This window comes from Oncorhynchus keta, chromosome 13 (assembly GCF_023373465.1).
Source record: "Oncorhynchus keta strain PuntledgeMale-10-30-2019 chromosome 13, Oket_V2, whole genome shotgun sequence".
Lineage (NCBI taxonomy): Eukaryota > Metazoa > Chordata > Actinopteri > Salmoniformes > Salmonidae > Oncorhynchus > Oncorhynchus keta.
In genome coordinates this window covers 44,588,845-44,615,950 of record NC_068433.1, presented here as the reverse complement: position 1 = coordinate 44,615,950, position 27,106 = coordinate 44,588,845, and the positions used below count along the sequence as shown (strand labels likewise).

General features: G+C 45.0%; 2 protein-coding genes across 9 annotated transcripts in view; both read right to left on the bottom strand.

Moving 5' to 3' along the window:
* Positions 1-6,008: 6,008 nt before the first annotated feature.
* Positions 6,009-14,425, bottom strand: LOC118392409 (6-phosphofructo-2-kinase/fructose-2,6-bisphosphatase 3-like). 6 transcript variants are annotated; one of them, XM_035784374.2, is made up of 14 exons: positions 14,035-14,425; positions 11,614-11,742; positions 11,173-11,269; positions 10,903-11,044; positions 10,715-10,771; positions 10,414-10,538; positions 10,013-10,220; positions 9,754-9,900; positions 9,554-9,658; positions 9,190-9,382; positions 8,722-8,951; positions 8,470-8,492; positions 8,178-8,240; positions 6,009-7,756 (listed from the first exon to the last, which is right to left on the bottom strand). In XM_035784374.2, exons 1-14 carry the CDS (start codon positions 14,105-14,107, stop codon positions 7,750-7,752), a joined length of 1,599 nt encoding a protein of 532 aa, XP_035640267.2. In that variant the 5' UTR covers positions 14,108-14,425; the 3' UTR covers positions 6,009-7,749. The 6 variants fall into 6 exon arrangements, with proteins under 6 accessions (XP_035640267.2, XP_035640272.2, XP_035640271.2 ...); XM_035784379.2 differs by lacking the exon at positions 14,035-14,425 and adding an exon at positions 12,520-13,267; XM_035784378.2 differs by lacking the exon at positions 14,035-14,425 and adding an exon at positions 11,879-12,513.
* Positions 14,426-17,803: 3,378 nt separating this feature from the next.
* Positions 17,804-27,106, bottom strand: part of rbm17 (RNA binding motif protein 17) — a 16,725-nt gene continuing 7,422 nt past the window's right edge. For all 3 annotated transcript variants that reach the window (XM_035784369.2, XM_052460273.1, XM_035784368.2), the window contains exons 6-13: positions 24,884-24,937; positions 24,591-24,729; positions 24,282-24,433; positions 23,708-23,770; positions 23,330-23,406; positions 23,132-23,230; positions 21,243-21,315; positions 17,804-18,219 (exon numbers count right to left, since the gene is read on the bottom strand). In XM_035784369.2, the coding sequence (XP_035640262.1) occupies positions 18,116-18,219; positions 21,243-21,315; positions 23,132-23,230; positions 23,330-23,406; positions 23,708-23,770; positions 24,282-24,433; positions 24,591-24,729; positions 24,884-24,937 (761 nt within the window). In that variant the 3' untranslated portion in view covers positions 17,804-18,115. The remainder of the gene's footprint in view (positions 18,220-21,242; positions 21,316-23,131; positions 23,231-23,329; positions 23,407-23,707; positions 23,771-24,281; positions 24,434-24,590; positions 24,730-24,883; positions 24,938-27,106) is intronic.

The window sequence follows — 27,106 nt, the reverse complement described above, 5'->3', positions numbered from 1 at the left end:
CCAGTGCAGCATTAGGGATCTATTTGTGGAGTGCTGGCTTAGCAGAGACAGGTACAGTGCATTCGGAAAGTATTCAGACCCCTTGACTTTCACATTTACATTTACATTTTACATTTAAGTCATTTAGCAGACGCTCTTATCCAGAGCGACTTACAAATTGGTGCATTCACCTTATGACATCCAGTGGAACAGCCACTTTACAACAGTGCATCTAAATATTTTAAGGGGGGGAAGGATTACTTTATCCTATCCTAGGTATTCCTTAAAGAGGTGGGGTTTCAGGTGTCTCCGGAAGGTGGTGATTGACTCCGCTGTCCTGGCGTCGTGAGGGAGTTTGTTCCACCATTGGGGGGCCAGAGCAGCGAACAGTTTTGACTGGGCTGAGCGGGAACTGTACTTCCTCAGTGGTAGGGAGGCGAGCAGGCCAGAGGTGGATGAACGCAGTGCCCTTCTTTGGGTGTAGGGCCTGATCAGAGCCTGGAGGTACTGAGGTGCCGTTCCCCTCACAGCTCCGTAGGCAAGCACCATGGTCTTGTAGCGGATGCGAGCTTCAACTGGAAGCCAGTGGAGAGAGCGGAGGAGCGGGGTGACGTGAGAGAACTTGGGAAGGTTGAACACCAGACGGGCTGCGGCGTTCTGGATGAGTTGTAGGGGTTTAATGGCACAGGCAGGGAGCCCAGCCAACAGCGAGTTGCAGTAATCCAGACGGGAGATGACAAGTGCCTGGATTAGGACCTGCGCCGCTTCCTGTGTGAGGCAGGGTCGTACTCTGCGGATGTTGTAGAGCATGAACCTACAGGAACGGGCCACCGCCTTGATGTTAGTTGAGAACGACAGGGTGTTGTCCAGGATCACGCCAAGGTTCTTAGCGCTCTGGGAGGAGGACACAATGGAGTTGTCAACCGTGATGGCGAGATCATGGAACGGGCAGTCCTTCCCCGGGAGGAAGAGCAGCTCCGTCTTGCCGAGGTTCAGCTTGAGGTGGTGATCCGTCATCCACACTGATATGTCTGCCAGACATGCAGAGATGCGATTCGCCACCTGGTCATCAGAAGGGGGAAAGGAGAAGATTAATTGTGTGTCGTCTGCATAGCAATGATAGGAGAGACCATGTGAGGTTATGACAGAGCCAAGTGACTTGGTGTATAGCGAGAATAGGAGAGGGCCTAGAACAGAGCCCTGGGGGACACCAGTGGTGAGAGCGCGTGGTGAGGAGACAGATTCTCGCCACGCCACCTGGTAGGAGCGACCTGTCAGGTAGGACGCAATCCAAGCGTGGGCCGCGCCGGAGATGCCCAACTCGGAGAGGGTGGAGAGGAGGATCTGATGGTTCACAGTATCGAAGGCAGCCGATAGGTCTAGAAGGATGAGAGCAGAGGAGAGAGAGTTAGCTTTAGCGGTGCGGAGCGCCTCCGTGATACAGAGAAGAGCAGTCTCAGTTGAATGACTAGTCTTGAAACCTGACTGATTTGGATCAAGAAGGTCATTCTGAGAGAGATAGCGGGAGAGCTGGCCAAGGACGGCACGTTCAAGAGTTTTGGAGAGAAAAGAAAGAAGGGATACTGGTCTGTAGTTGTTGACATCGGAGGGATCGAGTGTAGGTTTTTTCAGAAGGGGTGCAACTCTCGCTCTCTTGAAGACGGAAGGGACGTAGCCAGCGGTCAGGGATGAGTTGATGAGCGAGGTGAGGTAAGGGAGAAGGTCTCCGGAAATGGTCTGGAGAAGAGAGGAGGGGATAGGGTCGAGCGGGCAGGTTGATGGGCGGCCGGCCGTCACAAGACGCGAGATTTCATCTGATCAGGTTCACATTTTGTTACGTTACAGCCTTATAGTAAAATTGATTATTTTAAATAATCCTCTACTAACATATTACACCATTATAGCAGAGCAAAAACATATTTTTAGAAAACAGAAGTAACTCGAAATTGAGCTCAGGTGCATCCTGTTTCCATTGATCAACCTTGAGATGTTTCTACAACCAGATTGGAGTCCACCTGTGCTAAAATTCTATTGATTGGAAATTATTTGGAAAAGCACACACACCTGTCTATATAAGGTCCCACAGTTGACAATGGATGTCAAAGCAAAAATCAAGCCACGAGGTCGAAAGGAATTGTCCGTAGAGCTCCGAGACAGGATTTTGTCGAGGCACAGATCTGGGAAAGGGTACCAAAAAAGTTCTGCAGCATTGAAGGTCAACAAGAACACAATGGCCTCCATCATTCTTAAATTGAAGAAGTTTGGAACCATCAAGACTCTTCCTAGAGCTGGCCGCCGTCCAAATTGAGCAATCGGGGGAGAAGGGCCTTTGTCAGGGAGGTGACCAAGAACCTGATGCTCACTGACAGAGCTTCAGAGTTTCTCTGTGGAGATGGGAGAACCTTCCAGAAGGACAACCATCTCTGCAGCACTCCACAGAAGCCACTCCTCAATACAGGCACATGACAGCCCGCTTGGAGTTTGCCAAAAGGCACCTAAAGGACTCTCAGACCATGAGAAACAAGATTCTCTGGTCTGATGAAACCAAGATTGAACTCTTTGGTCTGAATGTCAAGTGTGTCAAGTCTGGAGTAAACCTTGTACCATCCCTATGGTGAAGCATAGTGGTGGCAGCATCATGCTGTGGGATGTTTTCAGTGGCAGGGACTGGGAGACTAGTCAGGATAGGGGGAAAGATAAACAAAGGAAAGTATAGAGAGATCCTTCATGAAAACCTGCTCCAGAGAGCTCAGGATCTCAGACTGGGGCAAAGGTTTACCTTCCAACAGGACAACAACCCTAAGCACACAGCGAAGACGATGCAGGAGTGGCTTCGGGACAAGTCTCTGAATGTCCTTGAGTGGTCCAGCCAGAGGCCAGACTTGATCACGATCGAACATCTCGGAAGGATCCTGAAATTAGCTATGCTGCGATACTCCATCCAACCTGACAGAACTTGAAAGGATCTGCAGAGAAGAATGGGAGAAACGCCCCAAATACAGGTGTGCCAAGCTTGTTGAGTCATACCCAAGAAGACTCCAGGCTGTAATCACTGCCAAAGGTGCTTTAACAAAGTACTGAGTAAATGGTCTAAATACTTATGTAAATGTGATTTCAGTTTATTTTTAATACATTTGCAAAAATGTCCAAAAAACAGTTTTTGCTCTGTCATTATGGGGCATTGTGTGTAGATTGATGAGGGGAAAAAACAATTTAATCAATTTTGAATATGGTTGTAACGTAACAAAATGTGGAAAAAGTCAAGGGGTCTGAATACTTTCAGAATGCACTGTAAACCAGACCCATGTTCCATTCATGACTCTGACAGCAGCTTCTCTTCTCTCCCACAGAGATTATCACACATGCATACAGTCATGCATATACTGTACACACACACACACACACACACACACACACACACACACACACACAGGGAGAAAGCCGGTCTGCACCACATACAGAACATACAAACACAGACAGAAACATGGCCCAATAGCCTGCAGCCAAAACCAGGATTCTTTATGTATAACCATACACAAGTGAGAGTAGATAGTCTATGCAGGTATCTGTCATGTATAGGGACTTTGAGTCTATCAAACATTAGTTCAACCTGAGCTGGGTATGCAAAATCCAATGCAAATGAACTTTCCTGAAGTTTGCTTGTGTGAGGTCATGTGACTGGGTCGAGACAAGTGTACATGAGAGTAGTCACATACACTCTGGCTGCTGTAGACCAAAACCCCAGCCAACCCAGCACAGGCCAGCCACATCGGGCCGTGAATCTGACAGCAGCGCCTGCCGGGGTTGGCAAGTAGCAAAAGTGTATGTTTGGCTGGGGTTGAATCACCGCAGCATGCATGCCACAGTTACCCCACGCTCCCTGCACAAACCCCATCTGAATGAATTATACAACGACAACACAGCAACAACTATCAAGAGCAACATCTTTAACTCTGCCCAGACAACATAGTCTGACTATTTGCAAGACAAAAACCCCTCGACCTTGCAATCATGAGTGATTGAGTTACATGTAACTGCAGCCATGTGACCACTGTAAATAGTACTGTATTGCCATCAGAGCTAGAGTGCTGCTGGCCTGCCCTTGGTTTTCACATCAACCCTCTGGCCTCTGCCATATCAACAGCACATGACATGGGCCTGATGGTGCAGCTGTTTTATGGACACTACTGAATCTCACCAGGACAAAGGCTACTGGACCACCACATGGAAATAGGATGTGTCCCAAATGGCACTCTATTCCCTACATAGTAGGTCCTTCTGTGGCTCAGTTGGTAGAGCATGGCGCTTGTAACGCCAGGGTAGTGGGTTCGATTCCCGGGACCACCCATACGTAGAATGTATGCACACATGACTGTAAGTCGCTTTGGATAAAAGCGTCAGCTAAATGGCATATATTATTATATTATTATTACTTATTTTGAGCCTCACGGGCCTTGGTCAAAAGTAACAGGCTGTAGGGAATAGGATGGCATTTGGTATGCAGCCGTAGAATAGATGGATAACGGTGCTTGTCTCAGATATGAAGAGGATATGAACTTTCTCTCCAATAGGGCGATACATGGTAGAGCTGGGTATGGGTTGAGAGACAGTGGTTTATAGACTGCTGTAGTGCTGAGGGCCAGAGGACAGAATGCTAGGCTAATCCTGTACAGCACAGTACAGCACAGGGATTCCCTGAATGTAGGACACAGAGACATTCTGTACTGCCATGCAGCTCTGTGTGTCTAGACAATAGAGAAACGGACAGAGAAGGCTTGGACCCTGCTATTCTAGGAGGATTAATAATGGATAAATAAAGCCCCTGTTATTACACACAAGCAGCTTCATTCCGGGGGCACTGCTTCAGAGCCTTTGTTGTATCATTGACTTCTCCTTTGATGTCCATCTGACTGAAATCTGACAGCCAAATGAGAAGAGTAGGGGAGAGAGGAGACAGGAATAAATAACAAGAGGAGTTCGGAGAGAGCTGGACCTACCTCAGTTCAACACAGATTTAATGAATTGTACTGTGTCCAATTACATTACACCAGTGTTTCTTAATCCTGGCCCTGGGGACCCAAAGGGGCACATTTTTGTTTTTGCCTTAGCACCAAACACCTGATTCGAATCACCAAAGCTCGATGATAAGCTGATAATTTGAATAAGCTGTGTAGCGCTAGGGCAAAAATAAAAAATAACCCCCCTTTAGGTCCCCAGGACTAGGATTAAGAAACACTGCGAAACACTCATCCCAGTTCTTGAGTGTGTGTTCTACTGACATGTAAAACAGCTACTCCAACATGTTTTACTCCATGGACTGTCTGGGAGAGCATTTTTAACAGAGAATGGTTTAATTCGTTCTCAGCACCAGACACATCAAGCTACAGCAGGTAACTGCCAACACTTGAGTAAATGAGGAATACAAAGTATATTGAAAGCAGCTGTGGTTCGAATTAATTAAGAAATTAACATCCCATCATGCTTAGGGTGATGTATAAAAATGCCCAGTTGCCTGTTATTTTGGCTACCATGGTTAGAATAGGAGTATTTATGTAGTATCTTTGCCAAGGCGCATTAAAGCTGTTCTGGCTCGTGGCGGCCCAACGCCCTATTAAGACACTGTATGCTGGTGTTTCCTTTATTTTGGCAGTTACCTATAGGTCAGTATAGGTGTTGACAGCTGGTGTTGATCTGGCGTGACACTATTTAAACAGATGTGTTTGAATGTGGCATGGTACAACAAACTCCAGCTTCCAGTTGTTTTGAAGTTTCTGGGCTCCCTCTCCAAAGTGAAACACATTGATAGGGTGTCTGCCTATCAAGAAGTGTTTCGACAGGCCTCAGCACTCTCAAAACACTTCTATATTGTCCTATAGTACCTTTTAGAATCAAATGTTTTGGTGACAATTTAGTTGCTTTAAAGGTTCTAGCATACTTCTCCAAAGGGAAACATGTGTTAAGGTGTTTGCCTTTCAGATAGTGTGCCCCAAAAAACATAAATAATGAAGATATGACATCCACAAGATGGCTTATTTTCCTGGAGATTTATTGGCCCAGCAAATGCAGAATTGACACGTTATTCTCTCAGACGCTTTGCTTGCCATACAAGTCATACACAGTACTCAGGCAAGACCAGGTGCCATCCGCTCCAAACGATTATCTAAATCTACATAGAAATAAATAGCTTGAGAAAAAATGTCTTACAAAAAAAACCAAATTCAAGTATCAGAAGCAAACAAATGAACAAAAGTAGTACTGCCAATATGATATGCAGAACATATTTGGCTGGCTAGCAAAACAACTTCAAAGCCATTGTTTTCAGTTTCACTGTTGGCGTAGTTACTGCGTTTTACCTTTGTAGGGCAGAGTAGTACACGACTTACAATTAAGTATGAATCAGCCAATCAGAGAGAGGTAAAAAAAAGAGCATCTACAAAATACCTTTCCACTCAGTTCTAGACTCGAACATTCCAAACGCTGAGCATTCCTTCAAGTCTGATATATGTACATGTCTATTTACAGAACGTATTTTCATAACAAAGATATAAATGCTCACACATGTTAGTAGCTGGCTTACAAAGAAAAGTGAAACACGTTACACTGCATGTACTCGGAAGGTAGCATATGTCTGAATTTCTATGGCCAGCTATATGGGTGCAGAAGCAGCATTGGGCTTGCAGGACAAGCACTAGGCACTCTAGGTCCAAATCTCCTTTCGGAGAGAAAGACCGAAAGAGACAATTGTGTCTATGGACACAGTCATTCACACCACTCAATAGGAATATCAACTTTGCTGTGCAAAATAATCATTCATGTCATAGCATGAGTACACCGGTTGTTCAGTAACAGTATATGATACTCAAATGTTTAGAAATAAAATCATAACAAAAAAAGTGAACAAGTGCTCAACATCAACAAAAGTGACAAACACAATTTGGGTAGTCATTATTTCAGAGGCATTCCTATAGAAAAATGTTTACATCGTAAACTAAATGATTCCATCTGTTTAAAAAAAAAAGGTGATATAACCATGGATACATGACTCATTACTCAGATCTCAGGAGGTTGTCAAGAAAGGGAGATTTCAAATATTTGGCCTGGTTCCAGCTCTCTGACAGATGCGTTGCCGAGTGCCAAGTAGTCATTCAAACCAGATATAATAGTTCCTTAGAATCACAGAGCTATTACACTAATTAAACCATAATTCCAGGGTGAGCTGTCACTACAGATTCACTTCGGAGGAACCAGAGAAAGCAGAGGGATTGAGACATGTTGTACAGTATTGTATAGTAGCATACATTATGTTTTACTGGTAAATAAATATGCTATAGGCTATGCAGAGCCATGGCCGGGTCTGTCGGCTATAGTTACATTGACCCAAGACCCGGCTCAGACCGGATGGAAAACTTAGAATTTTGGACCCGGGCCCGCTCGGGTATTTTGGGTGGACCTATGAAGACCTCTAATGTACAGTGTTATCTCTCTCTTTCCCAGAGGCAAAGTGTTTGAACTACAAGCACTGGCAGATAACACAGGCCAGACACGCACTAACACGCCTGTGTGAGAAAAGAAAACAGAAGTGCCCTGTGATCTCCAGAAAGAGGAAGATGGGACACACACACACACACATACACAACAATGTCCATTTTAGTGACATTGTTGAACTTTCTTTGCCGGCTTTCAGTTCCTGGGGTCTTGGATCAGGTAACGAGGCAGTGCGATCTCATTGGCAGAGCTGCAGGATCTCATGGCGATCGTTGGACATTCTCTTCATGTTCTGAGGGAAACAAAAGGCCTAAAATGGTTAAGAAGACTTGGGGAAACCATCACAAAATAACAAACAAACTAAGAGTCGTCGGTGAGACAAGACACATAAAACATAAAGAGAGGGAAAGACCCTGTCCTATAGGCTAAGTGACTCCAGGCTTAACATGAGATGACGTAACATGACAGAGGCTTTGGTTCTGCTCATCCATGTCGTCTGAAGCCTCGATGAGCTACTCATTCATATTCCATGATAAATGTAAACCATGTTTTGCAAACTCAGTGTATAAGTTCCTCTTCTGACTGTGACTTAAGTTGACCGGATCTTACCACACCCTGAATAATTATCACCTTTCAATATGTGCCTGCAGAGTCTGAGACACTACTACTACAGAATAAGCTGGGAGCTAAATCTAGCTGCTTTAGCACTTTACCTTTGAAACACTAAAAGAGAGACGCGTTTCAGACAGTGAAGGATGGTGCAGATGGGCGGAGGTCTTTAAACAGAACAGAAAATGCATTTAAAATATAGACGTTCTAAAGATGTGAGTGACAGAACAGTGTGTAGGGGTTGCCGTAGTAACATGCAGACAACAAAGCTCGAGCAATGCTCTGAAATCAGTTAGAAAAAAATGTGAGTCTGAAATGGTACACAAGACGTGAGGTCATAGTGAGCGGGAAGGAGGGAGGCACATGTATTCCTGTAGGAGAAAGACAGGTACTTACAGGCAGACTTTGCCCAGCCAGTGCTGCACGGTGAAGAAGAGAAGGAAGAAAAGAAAGAAAGGAAGAGTGAATGATAAGAGAGCAAAGAGACAACAGTGTAGAATGGAAAATTGCTTAGAGCAGGAGAGAAAGGGATAAGAGATGTCCTTCAGTAGATTTGAGGAGTCAAAGGTGAGAGTGAGTGAGAGTGAGAGTGAGAGTGAGAGAGAGAGAGAGAGAGAGAGAGAGAGAGAGAGAGAGAGAGAGACTCACCTGTCCGGCCAAGGCGAGGTGGGAAGGAGTGCAGAGGGACATGGGCAGCTCCTGGAGGGGTTCGTCCAGGCCGTCGATGCGGGGTTTCTTGATGTTGGGCTCGGGGCTGGTCAAGGGGGTCACACTGTTCCTCCTGATCAGAGTCCCAGAATTCTTCTTCATCTCCTCTGGTCTCTCTCTATGGGTGTTCACCGCTTCCACGTTGAGCGAGATGGACTCCACCTTGCAGCCTGCACACAGAGTAAAAACACACACACACACACACACACACACACACACACCACAGTCAGAACAGATATTTAGACCTCACCTTATTTCTCCTGCCCTAGACAAGCTGGAGAACATACAATTGACCCTAATGCCCAATTCACACTATAGAGCCAATCTGAACTGTACTATTCTGTCTCTGATATTTTCTGGTCACATTGGCTTGGCTCGGTAATGTGAGAGGTGTACACAAGTTCTCACCGTAGGCAATGGGGGTGAGCTTCAGCACCGTGTGGAGGGGACACTTCAGGTAGGGCATCTCTTCTGCACTCTTATCCAGGAAGTAAGCCAGGAGACAGCGCATCACAGCCTGGTGACAGATAACCAGAACGTTCTCCTGTCTCTCCAGCTCCATGATCACTGGCTCCACCCGCTGGACCAGGTCCTGATAGGACTGGAGGGAGGGATCAGACAGAGAGAAAGAAGAGAGAAGGGTTAACTCGATATTTTCACAGACACATCGATTCGCAGCATTTTAAACACAATAACTATGTCCATGTGTAATTAACTGTACAGTAGTTGGCAGTTGCAGGTTGATTCTAGTAGTATATTGTACTGTGCTAACCTCTCCTGTGGGGTAGCGGTAGTAATACTTGTCCTGGTCTCTCAGAGCAAACTCCTCAGGGTACTTCTCCTTCACCTCATCGTACGTCATCTCCTCACACACCCCCTGTGCATACAACACACACCTCACATTAGAGCTGTTTAAATGAAGCACCACACACACAGTCCAGTGAGTAGTCTATTCTAGTGTGTGTGACTCACAGCGTCTATCTCGTTAAGGGCCTTCCACTGTTCGTAGGGCACTCCCAGGCTCTCAGCAGTCTGGATGCTGCAACACATCTGATTGGTCCACACCTTCAGATCCGTCAAGTTCTGCTCTTTAACAAACGTCGACAATGCCCCAGAAAACTACACATAGAGAAAGGGGAAAGAGTAAGAGACCAGAAAGTGTGTGTGTGTGTATTCATGTGTCAACTTAGTGTGCGTGTGTGTGTATACGAGTGTGTTTCTACTCTCGTACCTTTCTCCCCCTTGGCGACAGCCCTGAGTCTCCCCCCAGGCGTCCCTGCAGGTTGTACATGCTCTCTCCATGGCGACACAGGTAGATGACTCTGGGCTGGACGTGGATGTTCATCAGGTAGTAGACGATCTTACTCTGGACGTGGTCCTGGATCCGGTTCACCAGGAACCTTCTGCCTACATCTATCACCTTGATGAAGGACAGGCTCCTACGTAGGGGGTTAGAACAAGTTTAGTCTAGGGCCTGAATTCAAAACATTTCTCAGAGTTCCATATAATCTTATTTATTATTATTTTAAAAGGCCAAACTGATTCTAAATCAGGTTTAAGCCACTCTCGGATCAAACAGTAAACAGTAGCTAGGGTCAACAGTGAATAAGCTATATGAGGTTTAAGGGCTACCTGTCGTACTGGTCTGGGTCCAGGGGTTCGTAGTGAACCCTGTAACACTCTATCCTCTTATGGAAGTCCTCCATGGCATCTGTCTTGTTGCAGTCCTGGTAGTCTGGGCAGGACACCTTCACTTCCTGTCATGGGAGGAAGTAAAAGGTCAGGTGACAGCGTAAGACACTCATTAAAATTACATTATAGATATAACAACGTCAGTAGCTAATGTCAGGCTGCAACATTAGAGGAACCTTGCAGGAACATGAGCCAACCAATAACATGTTTCTCAGATGTTCGGTTCAGATTTCTGACTCACCATGATATTTGTGGCGATGACGCTGGGATCATCACACACCGACTCAATGAAGAAGATCTGCACACAGACATTTAAAGTCATTTAGAGTCCTTTTATCATCTTCACATTGAAAGACATGATGAGTCATTCGATCGCGTATCTGTTTGAGAATGCATCAAGCCGCTCGTAACCATAGAAACACCACTGACCTTGAAGCCGTTCTCACTGCCAAAGTCCAGAATCATGTCTCGTCTCTCACGAGTAGTGTTGGTGGCATCAAAGACTGCAACCTGGCCTCCCTCCTCTGTCAGGTAAGACTCAACGTCCCTCAGAGCTGCTAAGGCACATTGTCTAAGCAAGAAAATAAATAATCTCCGTTAGCCTTGTTTCAAGTACACTGATAATCAATGACATCACATGATGCTCAGAATTTGTCATGGTGAAACACAGAGTAGGATGGGGAGAAGGGGTGGACTCACTGTCTGATCTTCACGGCACTCTCGTTGTCAGCCTTGAAGAAGTCATACGAGCTGTAGTTCTTGACTGCTTCTCTGCGATACTCTCCCACATTGAAGACTGGAGGCAAAGAACAAACTAACAATGGTAAATGGAATGTTCTGGAGGGAGAAAGTGAGCCCAAGCCCAGTTTGTGGTAAATCTGAAAACTACAACAGAGGAAAGGAACTAGACGAGATGGCAGGAATGCCGATTCAAGAATAATAATCCAACCTCCGCCCTTTTAACCCCAACGTTCCTCTTAGTGAACAAATACAACAATAAGATCAAATAAACATTTCTAAAATAAAGGTAATTTTCGGGCAGTGTGAGGCACATTACTATGACCAATAACAAAAGTTACTCATCTGTTAATGTGTCTCGTCATGTGCCGAGTGTGTGTACTGTGTGTGTTTGCTGTGTACCTTTGGTGGGCATGCCGATCCAATTGAGGTATCGGGTGAGTTTCTTGGACATGTAGGTCTTCCCCCTGGCTGGCAGACCCACCATCACAATCACTGTGGGGGGGTTGGCCAGGTGTGGGGCCCCCGTCGCTAGAGACAGAGAGATTAAAATATTGTTCAATGGCCATACACACAATCAATCTGATTAATTGTGTACTCTTAATTTACACACAATAATACTGCATCTTCATTCAGTGACGAATGCCTCTCATTCACACGCTCCTACCAGCTGTAATCCACTTTCCAGGACACAGTACCTCCTCGATGGAAAAACAGCTATAAAGCTATTAGGTCATCACACCCTCCTTTCCCTCCCTCTATCATTCTCCATCTCTCATTCAGTGTCAGAGAGCTGTACATCCTCTTATAGACTTTGGGAGACTGAGGCTCTGTCTGTGTGGCTGGTCCTTGCAGCACAGTGATGGTCATGGTCAGACACGAATAGTAATTCCCTCCCACCAGTCTTGTCTGCTGTGCTTCCCCCAGCTAGACCCTTCCCCAGTGGTCAAGATGGTGTGTCTCCCTGCAGACACCCCCCCACCCCACAGTCGGCTGATAAACCTCCTACTAGAGAGATGGTTCCAATGTCAGAACCACTGCATTAGTCAATGCAAGTCAGTCTTTAAGGGATGAAAATGTTTGTGGGTATTAGTTTTCATTGCCTGAATCTCCATGTGATACAGACATCACCAGCTATTGGTGCTTTCAAGACGACTGGGAACTTGGGGGAAAAACTAGGTCATAATGTCAGTGATCTTCAGGTCAGAAAGTTGGAGTTCTATAAATAATTTGTATTTAAAAAAAAAAACGTTATTTAACTAGGCAAGTCAGTTAAGAATTACATTCTTATTTACAATGATGGCCTACCAAATGGCAAAAGGCTCCTGCGGGGATGGGGGTTAAATATAAAAATAAATTAAACAGAAATAGAAGACAAAACACAGATCACGACAAGAGACAGCACTACATAATAAGACAAAATACAACAACATAGCATGGCAGCAACACACAACATGGTACAAACATGATTGGGCACAGACAACAACACAAAGGCAAGAAAGTAGTGTCCATGATTGAGTCTTTGAATGAAGAGATTGAGATAAAACTGTCCAGTTTGAGTGTTTGTTACAGCTCGTTCCAGTCGCTAGCTGCAGCGAAATGAAAAGAGGAGCGACCCAGGGATGTTTCAGTTTCCGAGTTGGATGACCTTCAAAACGACTTTCCAAGTCTGACCTAGTTCTTTTCCGAAGTAGGAGATTTCTGAGTTGCGAGTTCACTGTTATTATGAACGCGGCATAAACTCATTCCCCTCCTTATGACACACAACAGGACAAACAAACTGACGTCATTGATTTAAGCGGTGGCAATTCAGGCCGTTGATATTGATCAGTCGGCTCTTTACAAACTGTCGTCACTTGTTACCACAGCCACAAAGTCATAAACCCCGCCCATTTCTGCAATTTCTCAGCCATGATCCAGCTCGCCCCATGCGGACACGCACGATAGTTCGTCCAATCCCGATGCGTCTGCATGTAAAATCACCCCCGTCTCTCCCACCCACACAACGGTTCCTGGCTGTCACGAGCAGAGCGGGGAGCCCCCGGGACCACAGCCACAAAGTCATACAGGCCGCCTATTTCTTCAATTTCTCTTATTAAAATGTAATTTTGAACATAGCTAACCACACTGCTAACCTTATGCCTAGCCCTAACCTTAAATTAAGATCAAAAAGTATTTTTTATTTTGTGGCTGTGGTAACTCGTGGAAACTAGGGACCGGATAGGGGCTTTGTTGCTATAGTGAGCACTATCAACCATTACCCTCTACAGCTACTTGTGAATCCTGACCTGGCTGCGTGCCAATGGCCAGTTTGGATAGGCTAGGGTAATAGGGCATATGCTTTTAGCATAATTATTGTAATTACACACATAGTGTTATTTTTTTCAAGTCGGTAGGTTATTTTGAAAACTTAAGCGGGTTTTAAATTATTCTGTTGAATGGTATCAACAAGTAGGCTACCTACTGTATGCCACGCCAATTGAAAATAAAGCCATGCGAGTAAAGCATCAAAACATGCAATCACATTACTTGTTTTTATTTCACACATTCTGTGCACCCTCGAACTTAAAGTTCAATACTCTACATTGTCTCGGGTCTCCCCATCATGGACCGCTAATGTAGTCTAATATTCCAACAAGCTGCTACATTGTATATATTATTATAGGCTCAATGAGATGATTATTTATCTGATTATCAAAGATAATCATAATATTTATCAAAGATAATTGCATGTAATACATTTATCCTATGGACGTTTTCTAAATTAAACCTGAATGAATCAGATGGGTGCTGATATCAGCCGCGGGTTAGGCTACTACTTACTTCCCCGGGAGACTGCCGGTTTGTCATCCTTTGAAGGAATCCAGATCTTTTGTATCCTGTTCTGAGTAAGCATTCCTAGAGGGTAGTGAAATAAAACACGAAAGAAACCTAGGTTTCCCACTAATATCGGTCCCCCAAAAATACCACCTTTACGTGCTTTCAGATCAGCACGGATTAAATAAAAAGAGTTGGATACAATTCAAAATGTTTTGGATCGGCTGTCGTTCTCTCTACCAGACAAGTAGTCTGTAATCAAATATATTGGCGCGCTAAGCACTCGTTAAGAGCTGCTGTGTTCTATTCTAATGCTGTTCAGCCTTTGCCGGTGTATTAATCTACCCCGCTGTGTCCCAGTTCCTTTATTTAACCTGTCCCAGCAGGAAACAACTTGACATCGATGACATCCACCGCGCTCTCGGGGAGGGTGATGCTGCGCTCCCTTGTGGCTGATGACGGTAATCCACTATTATGGCAAATGGAAGTATCACGGCGGTGCTCGTGCAGAATTGCATCCCAGTAAACCTTCAGACAGAGGAACAAATATGACCCAAAGAGAGGTTTTTATTGCATTTGCACTTTGCGGTCTCCAAATATTATGTAGTGTCATGCCAATGTCCTATACTGACACTTTCTGGTGCAGATTAGTATTTATTTTATGCAAATCATTCTAACAATTTGGCAACAACTATATCACCATAAATTATCAAGTTAAATGTTTTTCAGTCCAGCAACATAGGATATGGTGAAGGAAAATACAAAGTAGAGAAGTGCTGGGTTTCAAAATAACAGGCTCCACTCTCAATAGGCTCTTTAATCTCTTTTGGACAGAGTCTGCATTAAACAGGAAGTGACAAACTTCGGCAAGAATTTTACTTCTGGGTAACAGTGATTATAGGCTATGTGACTGCCATAGTGGCACGTAGACTTGCCCTGAGCATGGCTACAGCCTGCAGTCATGTAGGACCATTTGAGTTTGTGTTATCAATAAACTTAAGATAACAGTGAAAGCATTTGTCCAGTGAATAGAGAGAATGGTATTGTGCCATTTGGATCTGATTATTTCTAAATTCTTCTGGTTCCAAGTGCAAGGTGTATCTTTCAGAGTGGGGGAGATACAAGAGTGCATGTGTTTGTATGTGGGCCCGTCAATATCTCCACACACAACTCTTCATAGCCTAGCCTACTTCTTTCATCCCTCTGTTTCTCTCCTGAACCAGGCCAGGTCAGAGACTGACACAGACCCCAATCACCCACACTAGGGATTCTAGGGAATACCTCCCCTTGACAAAACTGTGACCCAGTCTGGGTGCCAGGGGAGAGGCTCCCCTCCCCACCAAACACACTGTGTCCCCCCCTTCCCTAATACACATGCTCTCTGACCTCCTAGACCCGGTCCAGCTCCACCAGTGGTACTTAGGTTAGGCAAAGAGCACTGTCACTCCTCCACCCAGACACTATCTCACTCCCCCTGCATGAGCCAAGCATGCTCTCCTTCCACCCTCTGCATGCGTGACCTGAAAACCTTACCCTAATAAACCCCCCCACACACACACACTTAATCTCAACTTTGCTTTACCCAAACATATTTGCATTTCTATCACAGGAGGTTGGTGGCACCTTAATTGGAGAGAACGGGTTTGTGGTAATGGCTGGAGCGGAATGATATCAAATACAGTGCCTTGCGAAAGTATTCGGCCCCCTTGAACTTTGCGACCTTTTGCCACATTTCAGGCTTCAAACATAAAGATATAAAACTGTATTTTTTTTGTGAAGAATCAACAACAAGTGGGACACAATCATGAAGTGGAACGACATTTATTGGATATTTCAAACTTTTTTAACAAATCAAAAACTGAAAAATTGGGCATGCAAAATTTACTTTCAGTGCAGCAAACTCTCTCCAGAAGTTCAGTGAGGATCTCTGAATGATCCAATGTTGACCTAAATGAATAAAGATGATAAATACAATCCACCTGTGTGTAATCAAGTCTCCGTATAAATGCACCTGCACTGTGATAGTCTCAGCGGTCCGTTAAAAGCGCAGAGAGCATCATGAAGAACAAGGAACACACCAGGCAGGTCCGAGATACTGTTGTGAAGAAGTTTAAAGCCGGATTTGTATACAAAAAGATTTCCCAAGCTTTAAACATCCCAAGGAGCACTGTGCAAGCGATAATATTGAAATGGAAGGAGTATCAGACCACTGCAAATCTACCAAGACCTGGCCGTCCCTCTAAACTTTCAGCTCATACAAGGAGAAGACTGATCAGAGATGCAGCCAAGAGGCCCGTTATCACTCTGGATGAACTGCAGAGATCTACAGCTGAGGTGGGAGACTCTGTCCATAGGACAACAATCAGTCGTATATTGCACAAATCTGGCCTTTATGGAAGAGTGGCAAGTAGAAAGCCATTTCTTAAAGATATCCATAAAAAGTGTCGTTTAAAGTTTGCCACAAGCCACCTGGGAGACACACCAAACATGTGGAGGAAGGTGCTCTGGTCAGATGAAACCAAAATGGAACTTTTTGGCAACAATGCAAAACGTTATGTTTGGTGTAAAAGCAACACAGCTCATCACCCTGAACACACCATCCCCACTGTCAAACATGGTGGTGGCAGCATCATGGTTTGGGCCTGCTTTTCTTCAGCAGGGACAGGGAAGATGGTTAAAATTGATGGGAAGATGGATGGAGCCAAATACAGGACCATTCTGGAAGAAAACCTGATGGAGTCTGCAAAAGACCTGAGACTGGGACGGAGATTTGTCTTCCAACAAGACAATGATCCAAAACATAAAGCAAAATCTACAATGGAATGGTTCAAAAATAAACATATCCAGGTGTTAGAATGGCCAAGTCAAAGTCCAGACCTGAATCCAATCGAGAATCTGTGGAAAGAACTGAAAACTGCTGTTCACAAATGCTCTCCATCCAACCTCACTGAGCTCGAGCTGTTTTGCAAGGAGGAATGGGAAAAAATTTCAGTCTCTCGATGTGCAAAACTGATAGAGACATACCCCAAGCGACTTACAGCTGTAATCGCAGCAAAAGGTAGCGCTACAAAGTATTAACTTAAGGGGGCTGAATCATTTTGCACGCCCAATTTTTCAGTTTTTGATTTGTTAAGAAAGTTTGAAATATCCAATAAATGTCGTTCCACTTCATGATTGTGTCCCACTTGTTGATTCTTCACAAAAAAATACAGTTTTATATCTTTATGTTTGAAGCCTGAAATGTGGCAAAAGGTCGCAAAGTTCAAGGGGGCCGAATACTTTCGCAAGGCACTGTACATGGTTTCCATGTGCTTGATGCCATTCCATTCACACGGTTCCAGCCATTATGAGCCGTTCTCCCTCAGCATCCTTCACTAGTTTCTATGTATCTAACCTTAATTTGAGGTTAGTCATAAAATCTGAGAGTAGAGAGAGTCCACGTCAATTTAATTCCCTTTCTATGAATTAGCTCATTTCTGTGTATTACCATATCGGAATTAATTTGTTCTGATTTAATCCTCCAGAGATTTGTCATTATGACAGTCCTCTAACTCTCCTATGCCCCCTGTCTGTTTTACATAAGATCTGAATGAGGCTAGAGGGGGAGGGCTGTGTTTCTTTCATAACTGCCCCAGTACCCCCTCACCGTGCCGGGCTATGTAAAGATGGAAAGCTGAGGGTCTGGTCCTCTGAGAGTATCTTATGTCAGAGAAAAAGAAACTGGGCTTCCTAGACTACGATCTGCCCTAGAAGAGTGAGAGATTAAAACAAAATATTTGAAACAAAAGGAACATTTATTTCCAGGTTTCAATTGTACAGGTTCATATCAGGACACAGAGACCAAGTTCATTACCTCACATACAGAAATGTTCTGCTGGTAAAACAGAAACTACAAGTGAAACTCTACTAAATACAGACACACTGTGCTGCTGTTGAGAGTATAAATGTTTGGGCTAATCAGAGACAGAAAGAGCTACTGGTGATTACCAATGCGCGCGTGCGTGTGTGTCAGAGCATTTCTTCTGTCCCTGTGGGTATGGATAAGGCGGGTCGTAATGGTTCAGGTGGGCTGGACCGTGTGTGTGTCTCACATCTGCTCTCCCAGGTCCAACACTCGGAACTTATCCTGGTTATAGAAGCAGGCTTTTACCACCCGACCACCAAAGAACCTCCCGTTCAGATCCACCACAGCTAGAAGACAGGAAACAAACATTATTACTGTGCAAACATTATTTATTAACACTACTGACTTGACTTTTCTGTCAGCTTAGGCCAGACAGGTCTGTAATAAATATCACTGCCGATGTCTCCTTGAGTGAAGACTAGTGAGGAATTGGGTAATTTTGTTAGTTTGGACAGTGAACAAACATACGGTCATCCTAACACAGTCTATGGGATGTTGCTCCTCTTTGATAGTCTACAGTGTTTTCATCATGGACAGTAATTCATGTTTATAAAAGCATGAAAAACTAAAACGTTGTGGCTATCAGAGGCTTTGGTATTTCCTGGTATTCAAACACTGGAAAACACAGCCGGGACATCACCCAAGTTCCCAGGAGTTTCTCCTTCGAAAGAACGTCACAGGTAAACAACAAACAGTCCTGGAGGCAGAGTTCAAACACACACCCAGTCTACACTAGTGAGATGGACGCTGTGTGAGAGTTCCTTATCAACATTAGGCACATAACCTCATGGGGGCGTGTGTGTTTGAGCAGTGATGACAAGTATCTATACATCCTAACACCAATGCCGGGACAGTCCCAGTAAAACAGGCACATGTGTGGACAAAATATGGATACATGTGCAGAGACGTGGTGTATTGGTAACACCACCCGGCATAAGTCACGCCTCTTCACCAGACACCGGGGTTCAAGCCCAGTGCCCACCCTTCCCATGGTTTCTATACCACTTGCCTGTCTCCCCCTTTGAATTCCTTACTGTATAAATAAAGTCAAAACACTTGGAAAACAATAGTAACAATGTGTGTGTCCAGTCAGGTATTAGTATCATTATCTATCCTCTACAGAAATGAACAGGGTGTGTGTGTGTCCGGCCCTGTCTAGGGTGTATATATTATGTAGGCCGTGTTTCTGTTCCTTTGGAGGATGTGATGTAACGGCGTGCGTGGATGGACAGGGGGTTACCAGGACAGCTGTGATGTAACACCTGGGGGGACAGTCTCACCTGCTTTCTGATCTGGGACAACCCATTTAAACTGGCCCCTGCATTAGCCTTATTACAGACGTAACAGTGATACACACACCAACCAGTTACACACACACACATAATTATATACACACACACACACCCAACAGTTATACACAAACACAATTACACACACACAATACACACACACACACACAATATACAGTGGGGCAAAAAAAGTATTTAGTCAGCCACCAATTGTGCAAGTTCTCCCACTTAAAAAGATGAGAGGCCTGTAATTTTCATCATAGGTACACTTCAACTATGACAGACAAAATGAGAAGAAAAAAAATCCAGAAAATCACATTGTAGGATTTTTTATGAATTTTTTTGCAAATTATGGTGGAAAACACAGATGCCTCCCAGATTGCCTGGGGACGGGGGGGTGACCAAGGGCAGGTCGGTCAACGACTGTTGGCTACTCCCTTAGAGCGGCAGGCACATCAATACACTAGAGTTCTGAGCTGTACTGCTGGCTCTGCGGTCTTTCCTTCCAGCTTCTGAAGGGAAGACATGTCCTGGTGAGAACGGACAACACCACAGTGGTGGCTTACATCAACCATCAGGGTGGACTGAGGTCCCACCGCCTCCATCTTGTGGCACGTGAGCTCCTTCTCTGGGCTCAGGGATGTCTAGCTTCCTGAATGTGGCAGCGGATATGCTCTCGAGGGAGGGCCTGCCACCTTGGGAATGGAGCCTACATCCCCAGGTCGTGCAGCACCTGTGGGACAAGTTTGAGAGGGCACAGGTGGACCTGTTCACCTCCCTGGGCAATGCACATTGCCCCCTGTGGTGCCCCATGTCAGATCCACCAGGGCCTCTGGGCTTGGATACTCTGGCTCACGATTGGCCAGGGCTGGAGCTTTATGCATTCCCCCCTTTTCCCCTGATCCAGGCCGTGTTGGACAGGACCAGGACGAGGGAGCATCGTCTGCTGCTGGTGGCCTCATACTGGCCCAGACGACCCTGGTTCAGCCTTCTCCTGTCCCTGTTGTCTGGGACATCTTGGCAACTGCCCCTGAGACCCGACCTGCCGGGGAATTCTGTGTCGTCCGAGACAACACTGCCTCAGTCTCTGGGCTTGGCTGCTGAACGGCACCAATGGTCCATGTTAGGACTACAGGAGGGCGTAATGAACACCATGCAGAGCACAAGGGCACCGGCAACAACCGCGGCATACCAGTTACGCTGGCGGTTGTTCTGTTCTTGGTGCACTGGTATTGAGGGTGTGCCCGATTCATGCAGGGTGCAATATATCCTCCAATACCTGCAGTCTCGCTTGGATGAGGGCTTGGCAGCCTCTACTCTGAGAGGGTATTTGGCCACTACATCTGCCTGGCATGTGGGGTGGATGGACAGGCCGGTGGGGCGATATCCCTTGTTCTCCAGGTTTATGAAGGGGGCTTGTCACCTGCGTCCAGCTAGGACCTGCTCAACGGTGAGCTGGGATCTGGATGTGGCAGCTTTGGCAAAGCCGAACCGTTGGAGTCTGCCTCTCTGAAACACCTCTCTATGAAGGTGGCTTTCTCGGTAGTGATTACTTCCATGAAGAGGGTGGGTGAGCTCCATGCTCTTGCGTTAAGTTCTGAGTGCTACCGGATGGACCACGGTGGGAGGAGTATATCTCTCCATGCCAACCCTTCATTCCTCCTGAAGGTTCTGCTTACGACCCCCCGGCAGTGGCAAGGGAGTCTGGGCCTCCCTCTGGCATGCTGTGCCCTGTGCGGGCACTGGCTGCCTATGAGAAGCGGACACGGTCAGTGAGAACAACAGACCAGCTCTTTGGGAGTAAATGTGTAAATCCTCACCTCGGATGTATCCCTCCGCCGCGGAGTGATACCAATATATTGGAGTGATCCATATAGCTCACATAACCGTGGTTACATACGCAACCTTCGTTAGACACACACATACGTTATAGTTATACAGACAAACAAGCACACACACATCTTACAGAAACCTCAAGGACATGCACAAACACATAGTACAACCTAACGTGTTCTACTAACCTTTGATGGCAGACTCGACTCTTTCAAACTCCAGAAATATCCTCACTGCTTCATCATCTGTCACCTGGGCAATCTGAGGAGAACACAGTTTAATACATATTATAAACTGGGTGGTTCGAGCCCCAAATGCTGTTTGGCTGACAGCCGTGGTATATCAGACAGCCGTATACCACGGGTACGACAAAATATGTATTTTTGCTGCTCTAACTAAGTTGGTAACTAGTTTATAATAGCAATAAGGCACCTCAGGGGTTTGTGATATATGGCCAATATACCACGGCTAAGGGCTGTGTCTAGGCTCTCCACGTTGCGTTGTGCATAAGAACAGCCCTTAGCTGTGGTACATTCGCCATATACCACACCCCCTTGGGCCTTATTGCTTAATTAGTCAACACAATATGACTAAGCACTTAACTTCTTGGTGACTGGGGCGCAGTATTGAGTCGCTTGGATGAATAAGGTTTCCAGAGTAAACTGCCTGCTACTCAGCCATAAAAGCTAGCATATGCATATATTTAGTATTTTTGGATAGAAAACACTCTGAAGTTTCTAAAACTGTTTGAATGATGTCTGTGAGTATAACAGAACTCATATGGCAGGTGAAAACCTGAGAAAGATTTCCCACTTCCTGGTTGGATTTTGAGGTTGGTCGTTTTTCAACTCATTCCCTATTGAAGATAGTGGGATATTGGTCATGTTGCACTTCCTAAGGCATCCACTGGATGATGTCAACAGTCTTTAGAACCTTGTTTGATGCTTCTACTGTGAAGTGGGGCCGAATGAGAGGGGAATGAGTCAGAGGTCTGGCAGAGAGGCACGAGCTATTGACGTGCGGTCATGTGAGAGTTATCTCGCGCTCCATTGCTTTTCTACAGACAAAGGAATTCTCCGGTTGGAACATTACTGAAGATTTATGTTAAAAACATCCTAAAGATTGATTCTATACTTAGTTTGACATGATTCTACAACCTGTAATATAACTTTTTGGAATTTTCGTCCAACCTTTCGGCTGAACTTGCACACACGTTTGGATTTGTTTACCAAACGCCCTAACAAAGGAAGGTATTTGGACATAAATTATGAACTTTATCGAACAAATCAAACATTTATTGTGGAACTGGGATTCCTGGGAGTGCATTCTGATGAAGATCATCAAAGGTAAGTGAATATTTATAATGCTATTTCTGACTAATGTTGACTACACAACATGGCGGATATCTCTTTGGCTGTTTTGGTCTCTGAGCGCCATACTCAGATTATTGCATGGTGTGCTTTTTCCGTAAAGTTGTTTTGAAATCTGACACAGTGGTTGCATTATCTAAAGTTCCATGCATAATAGTTGTATCTTTAATCAATGTTTATTATGAGTATTTCTGTGAATTGATGTGGCTCTCTGCAAAAGCACTGCATGTCTTGGAACTACTGAACATAACACGCCAATGTAAAATTAGATTTTTGGATATAAATATGCACTTTATTGAAAAAAACATATGTATTGTGTAACATGAAGTCCTATGAGTGTCATCTGATGACGATCATCAAAGGTTAGTTATTAATTTTATCTATATTTCTGCTTTTTGTGACTCCTCTCTTTGGCTGGAAAAATGGCTGTGTTTTTCTGTGACTTGGTGGTGACCTAACATAATCGTTTGTGGTGCTTTCAGTGTAAAGCCTTTTTGAAATCAGACACTGTGGCTGGATTAACGAGAATTTTATCTTTAAAATGGTGTAAAATACTTGTATGCTTGAGGAATTTTAATTTTGAGATTTTTGTTATTTTGAATTTGGTACCCTGCACTTTCACTGGCTGTTAGCGGGGTGGGAAACTACTGTCCCGATTATCCCAGAGAGGTTAACCATACATACACAGACAGACTTATTCCTCTCACCTCAAAGATGACACACTTGATGACCTTGCCATATTTCTCACACTCTTCTTTGGTCTCCCCTTCCAAATCTTCATCCACCTCTCCTCTGCCCACCATGTTCTAAAACACACACACTTTATTGGACCTATGTACATAAACAAACACACAATCATTTACAATAAATACTCATGCACAGACAAAGACACACATAGCACCCACCCGTAGCAGCACAACTTTGGTAGGGCATTTGAGGATCTCTGTGAGGGGGTTGGCCTCTGACTTCTTGGAGGGGTCCACTGATGGGAGAAAGAGAGCAGAACATGTCAACAATAGGTCAAATAACTAAATGTTTTAACAGATGTTTTAACAAAGCTAGTTTATCAGATGATGAGAGGGTTACAGGCACTAACCTTAAACTCAATTAGCACATCTTTTCTAGGTTATCAACCATCATAATGTAGGCCCAAAATAAATGTGGCTACTAGTTCCATAATGAAACTTGACACACATTGAGATGAGCAAACTGTATAAGACACACGGGGCAAAACCGGATGTGATGCGTCAAGGTAGGGAGGAAGTGATGTAACAGTGCCAAACCTATTGAAGCCGAGCCCCAGCCTAAAGGCTCAGCTGCTGCCGTCTGGTTACTGGATCCTGGTGCTTTAGAGAGGAACACGTACACACGCGAACACAAACAAAACGGGGAAAAAAAGAACACACAACTAAGTTCACAAATGTTGAAGATTAAAATCATCAATGAATGACAAATACCAATTAAAAACGGAATCTTGACTGAGGATGACCAAACACACAGCTCCAAATAACGTTACAATAGACAGACTTGGAACTAGAAACCAAGACCATTCATTCTGGGCCTATGTAGTACATGATACAAATAAAAACACCTGGACAGGCTAATGTAACTAGAGGAGCCAATGACAATAAACTCATATCTATCTTATCTAGCAGAAAGATCATGAGTATTGGTGTTAAAGAGAAAAGAAGGGGGGGGGTAGATGGCGTGTATATATATATGATAAGAAAGATATCTGAAAGAAAGACAGGAGAGCTGAGAGAGACAGGAATGAGTGACAAAGAGACAGGGAAATGAGTGAGAGAGCGAGACTGGGCAGTGAGACGGCAGAAAGTGAGATATGAAGTATGGCGTTACTCTTCTCAGTGGCGTCTCCTATGATGATCTTGCCACCCCTCTTGCTGGTCTTCTCTACAGACAGGGCCGTGCTGAGACCCTGCTCGTGTTTGCCCAGCCCCTGGCCCTCCCGGAAGCCATACTTCTGCATGATCTTATGGGCCACGGTCCCTCTGGGGAGACAGGGACACAACATCAGATAACACCAACGAACAGAACACTGAGTGGCTGCACTATACAGGTTGATGCCATTGTGTTTTGAGTTGGGTATGTGAGACGACATACAACTAATAGGACATTCTATCCCAGTAGGGGGGGTATCAGACTCACCCCATGTTGGCCAGGAACGAGTTGGTGGGACCGCCAGGTGGCGAGCGGGGGCGGTCGGAGTCCTCGTACATGGGGGGAGGGATGGCTGCTTTAGAACCACGGGAGGGTCGCAGCTCATCCTCATAGGAGTATGACGAGCCTGGAGGGGAGAGAGAGACAGTTAACACACTCACCTCATCCTGATCAAGAATGTTGAATGTCATCCTAATGTTGAATAACACTGCTAGCTACTGGACAAACTCCCCCACATCCCAAACAGACAGACACCAATTCCTCTGTGAGCCATGACTCACTGTCTCTACTATCCACGAGCGATGAGGGTGGGGCGATGGCAGCTCCACCCATACCTAAAAGAGAGACATGGGTAAGAATCAAGGGACAGTCTAGTCACCACATATCCTGACGTAATCACAACATTATCCTAAATCCTTACGTTAAGAACAAGTCCATCTGCCTAAATAATGGCACATAATAGTGATGATAACCCTGCTGTGAAGGCTCAGTGTGGAGAGCCTACTGGACCCTATTCCAACTAAACTACTGAAAGAGCTGCTTCCTGCGCCATTCCTCTCTCTAAAAAAAAAAAAAAAAGCTGTTGCGCAGCTACGAAATGCTTCAGTCTGGTTTTAGACCCCATCATAGCACTAAGACTACACTTGTGAAGGTGGTAAACAACCTTTTAATGGTGTCAGACTGAGGCTCTGCATCTGTCCTCGTGCTCCTAGACCTTAGTGCTGCTTTTGATACTATCGATCACCACATTCTTTTGGAGATTGGAAATCCAAATTGGTCTACACGGACGAGTTCTGGTCTGGTTCAGATCTTATCTGTCAGAAAGATATCAATTTGTCTCTGTGAATGGTTTGTCCTCCGAACAAATCAACTGTAAATTTCAGTGTTCCTCAAGGTTCCGTTTTAGGACCACTTTTGATTTCACTATATATATATATATATATATATTTATTACCTCTTGGGGAAGTCATTCCAAAACATAAGGTTAACTTTCACTGCTATGCGGATGACACACAGCAGTACATTTCAATGAAACATAGTGAAGCCTCCAAATTGCCCTTGCTAGAGGCCTGTGTTTCAGACATAAGGAAGTGGATGGCTGCAAACTTTCTACTTTTAAGCCCGGACAAAACAGAGATGCTTGTTCTAGGTCCCAAGAAACAAAGAGATCTTCAGTTGAATCTGATAATTAACTGTGAAGGACCTTGGCGTTACTCTGGACCCCAATCTCTCTTTTGACAAACATATCAAGACTGTTTCAAGGACAGATTTTTCCCCAACTACGTAACATTGCAAAAATCAGAAACTTTCTGTCGAAAAATGATGCAGAAAAATGAATCCATGCTTTTGTTACTTCTGGGTTAGACTACTGCAATGCTCTACTTTCTGGCTACCCGGATAAAGCACTAAATAAACTTCAGTTAGTGCTAAATACAGCTGCTAGAATCCTGACTAGAACCAAAATATTTGATCATATTACTCCAGTGCTAGCCTCCCTACACAGGCTTCCTGTTAAGGCAAGGGCTGGTTTTACTGCTAACCTACAAAGCATTACATGGGCTTGCTCCTACCAATCTTTCTGATTTGGTCCTGCCGTACATACCTACACATACCTACACATACAAGACGCAGGCCCCCTAATTGTCCCTAGAATTTCTAAGCAAACAGCTGGAGGCAGGGCTTTCTCCTATAGAGCTCAATTTTTATGGAATGCTCTGCCTACCCATGTGAGAGACGCAGACTCGGTCTCAACCTTTAAGTCTTTACTGAAGACTCATCTCTTCAGTAGGTCATATGATTGAGTGTAGTCTGGTCCAGGAGTGTGAAGGTGAACGGAAAGGCTCTGGAGCAACAAACCGCCCTTGCTGTCTCTGCCTGGCCGGTCCCCTCTCTTCACTGGTATTCTCTGCCACTAATCCTATTACAGGGGCTGAGTTACTGGCATACTGGTGCTCTTCTATGCCGTCGCTAGGAGGGGTGCGTCACTTGAGTGGGTTGAGTCGCTGACGTGGTCTTCCTGTCTGGGTTGACGCCCCCCTTTGGGTTGTGCCGTGGCAGAGATCTTTGTGGGCTACACTCGGCCTTGTCTCAGGATGGTAAGTTGGTGGTTGAAGATATCCCTCTAGTGGTGTGGGGGCTATGCTTTGGCAAAGCGGGTGGGGTTATATCCTGCCTGTTTGGCCCTGTCCAGGGGTATCATTAGATGGGGCCACAGTGTCTCCTGACCCCTCCTGTCTCAGCCTCCAGTATTTATGCTGCAGTAGTTGTGTCGGGGGGCTATGGTCAGTTTCTTATATCTGGAGTACTTCTCCTGTCTTATCCGGTGTCCTGTGTGAAGTGAATTTAAGTATGCTCTCTCTAATTGTCTCTTTCTTTCTCTCGGAGGACCTGAGCCCTAGGATCATGCCTCAGGACTACCTGGCATGATGACTCCTTGCTGTCCCCAGTCCACCTGGAAGTGCTGCTGCTCCAGTTGCAACTGTTCTGCTGCGGCTATGGAAACC

What these genes read in the sequence shown, in the direction of transcription:
- LOC118392409 (XM_035784374.2), bottom strand. Translation starts at nt 14,107, where the DNA reads ATGCTTACTCAGAACAGGATACAAAAGATCTGGATTCCTTCAAAGGAT. An exon ending in GCAGTGAGAACGGCTTCAAG is followed by an intron (nt 10,772 to 10,902) that starts GTCAGTGGTGTT and finishes GTCTGTGTGCAG; the next exon opens with ATCTTCTTCATTGAGTCGGT. An exon ending in TGGCTGGGCAAAGTCTGCCT is followed by an intron (nt 8,241 to 8,469) that starts GTAAGTACCTGT and finishes TTCTGTTTAAAG; the next exon opens with ACCTCCGCCCATCTGCACCA.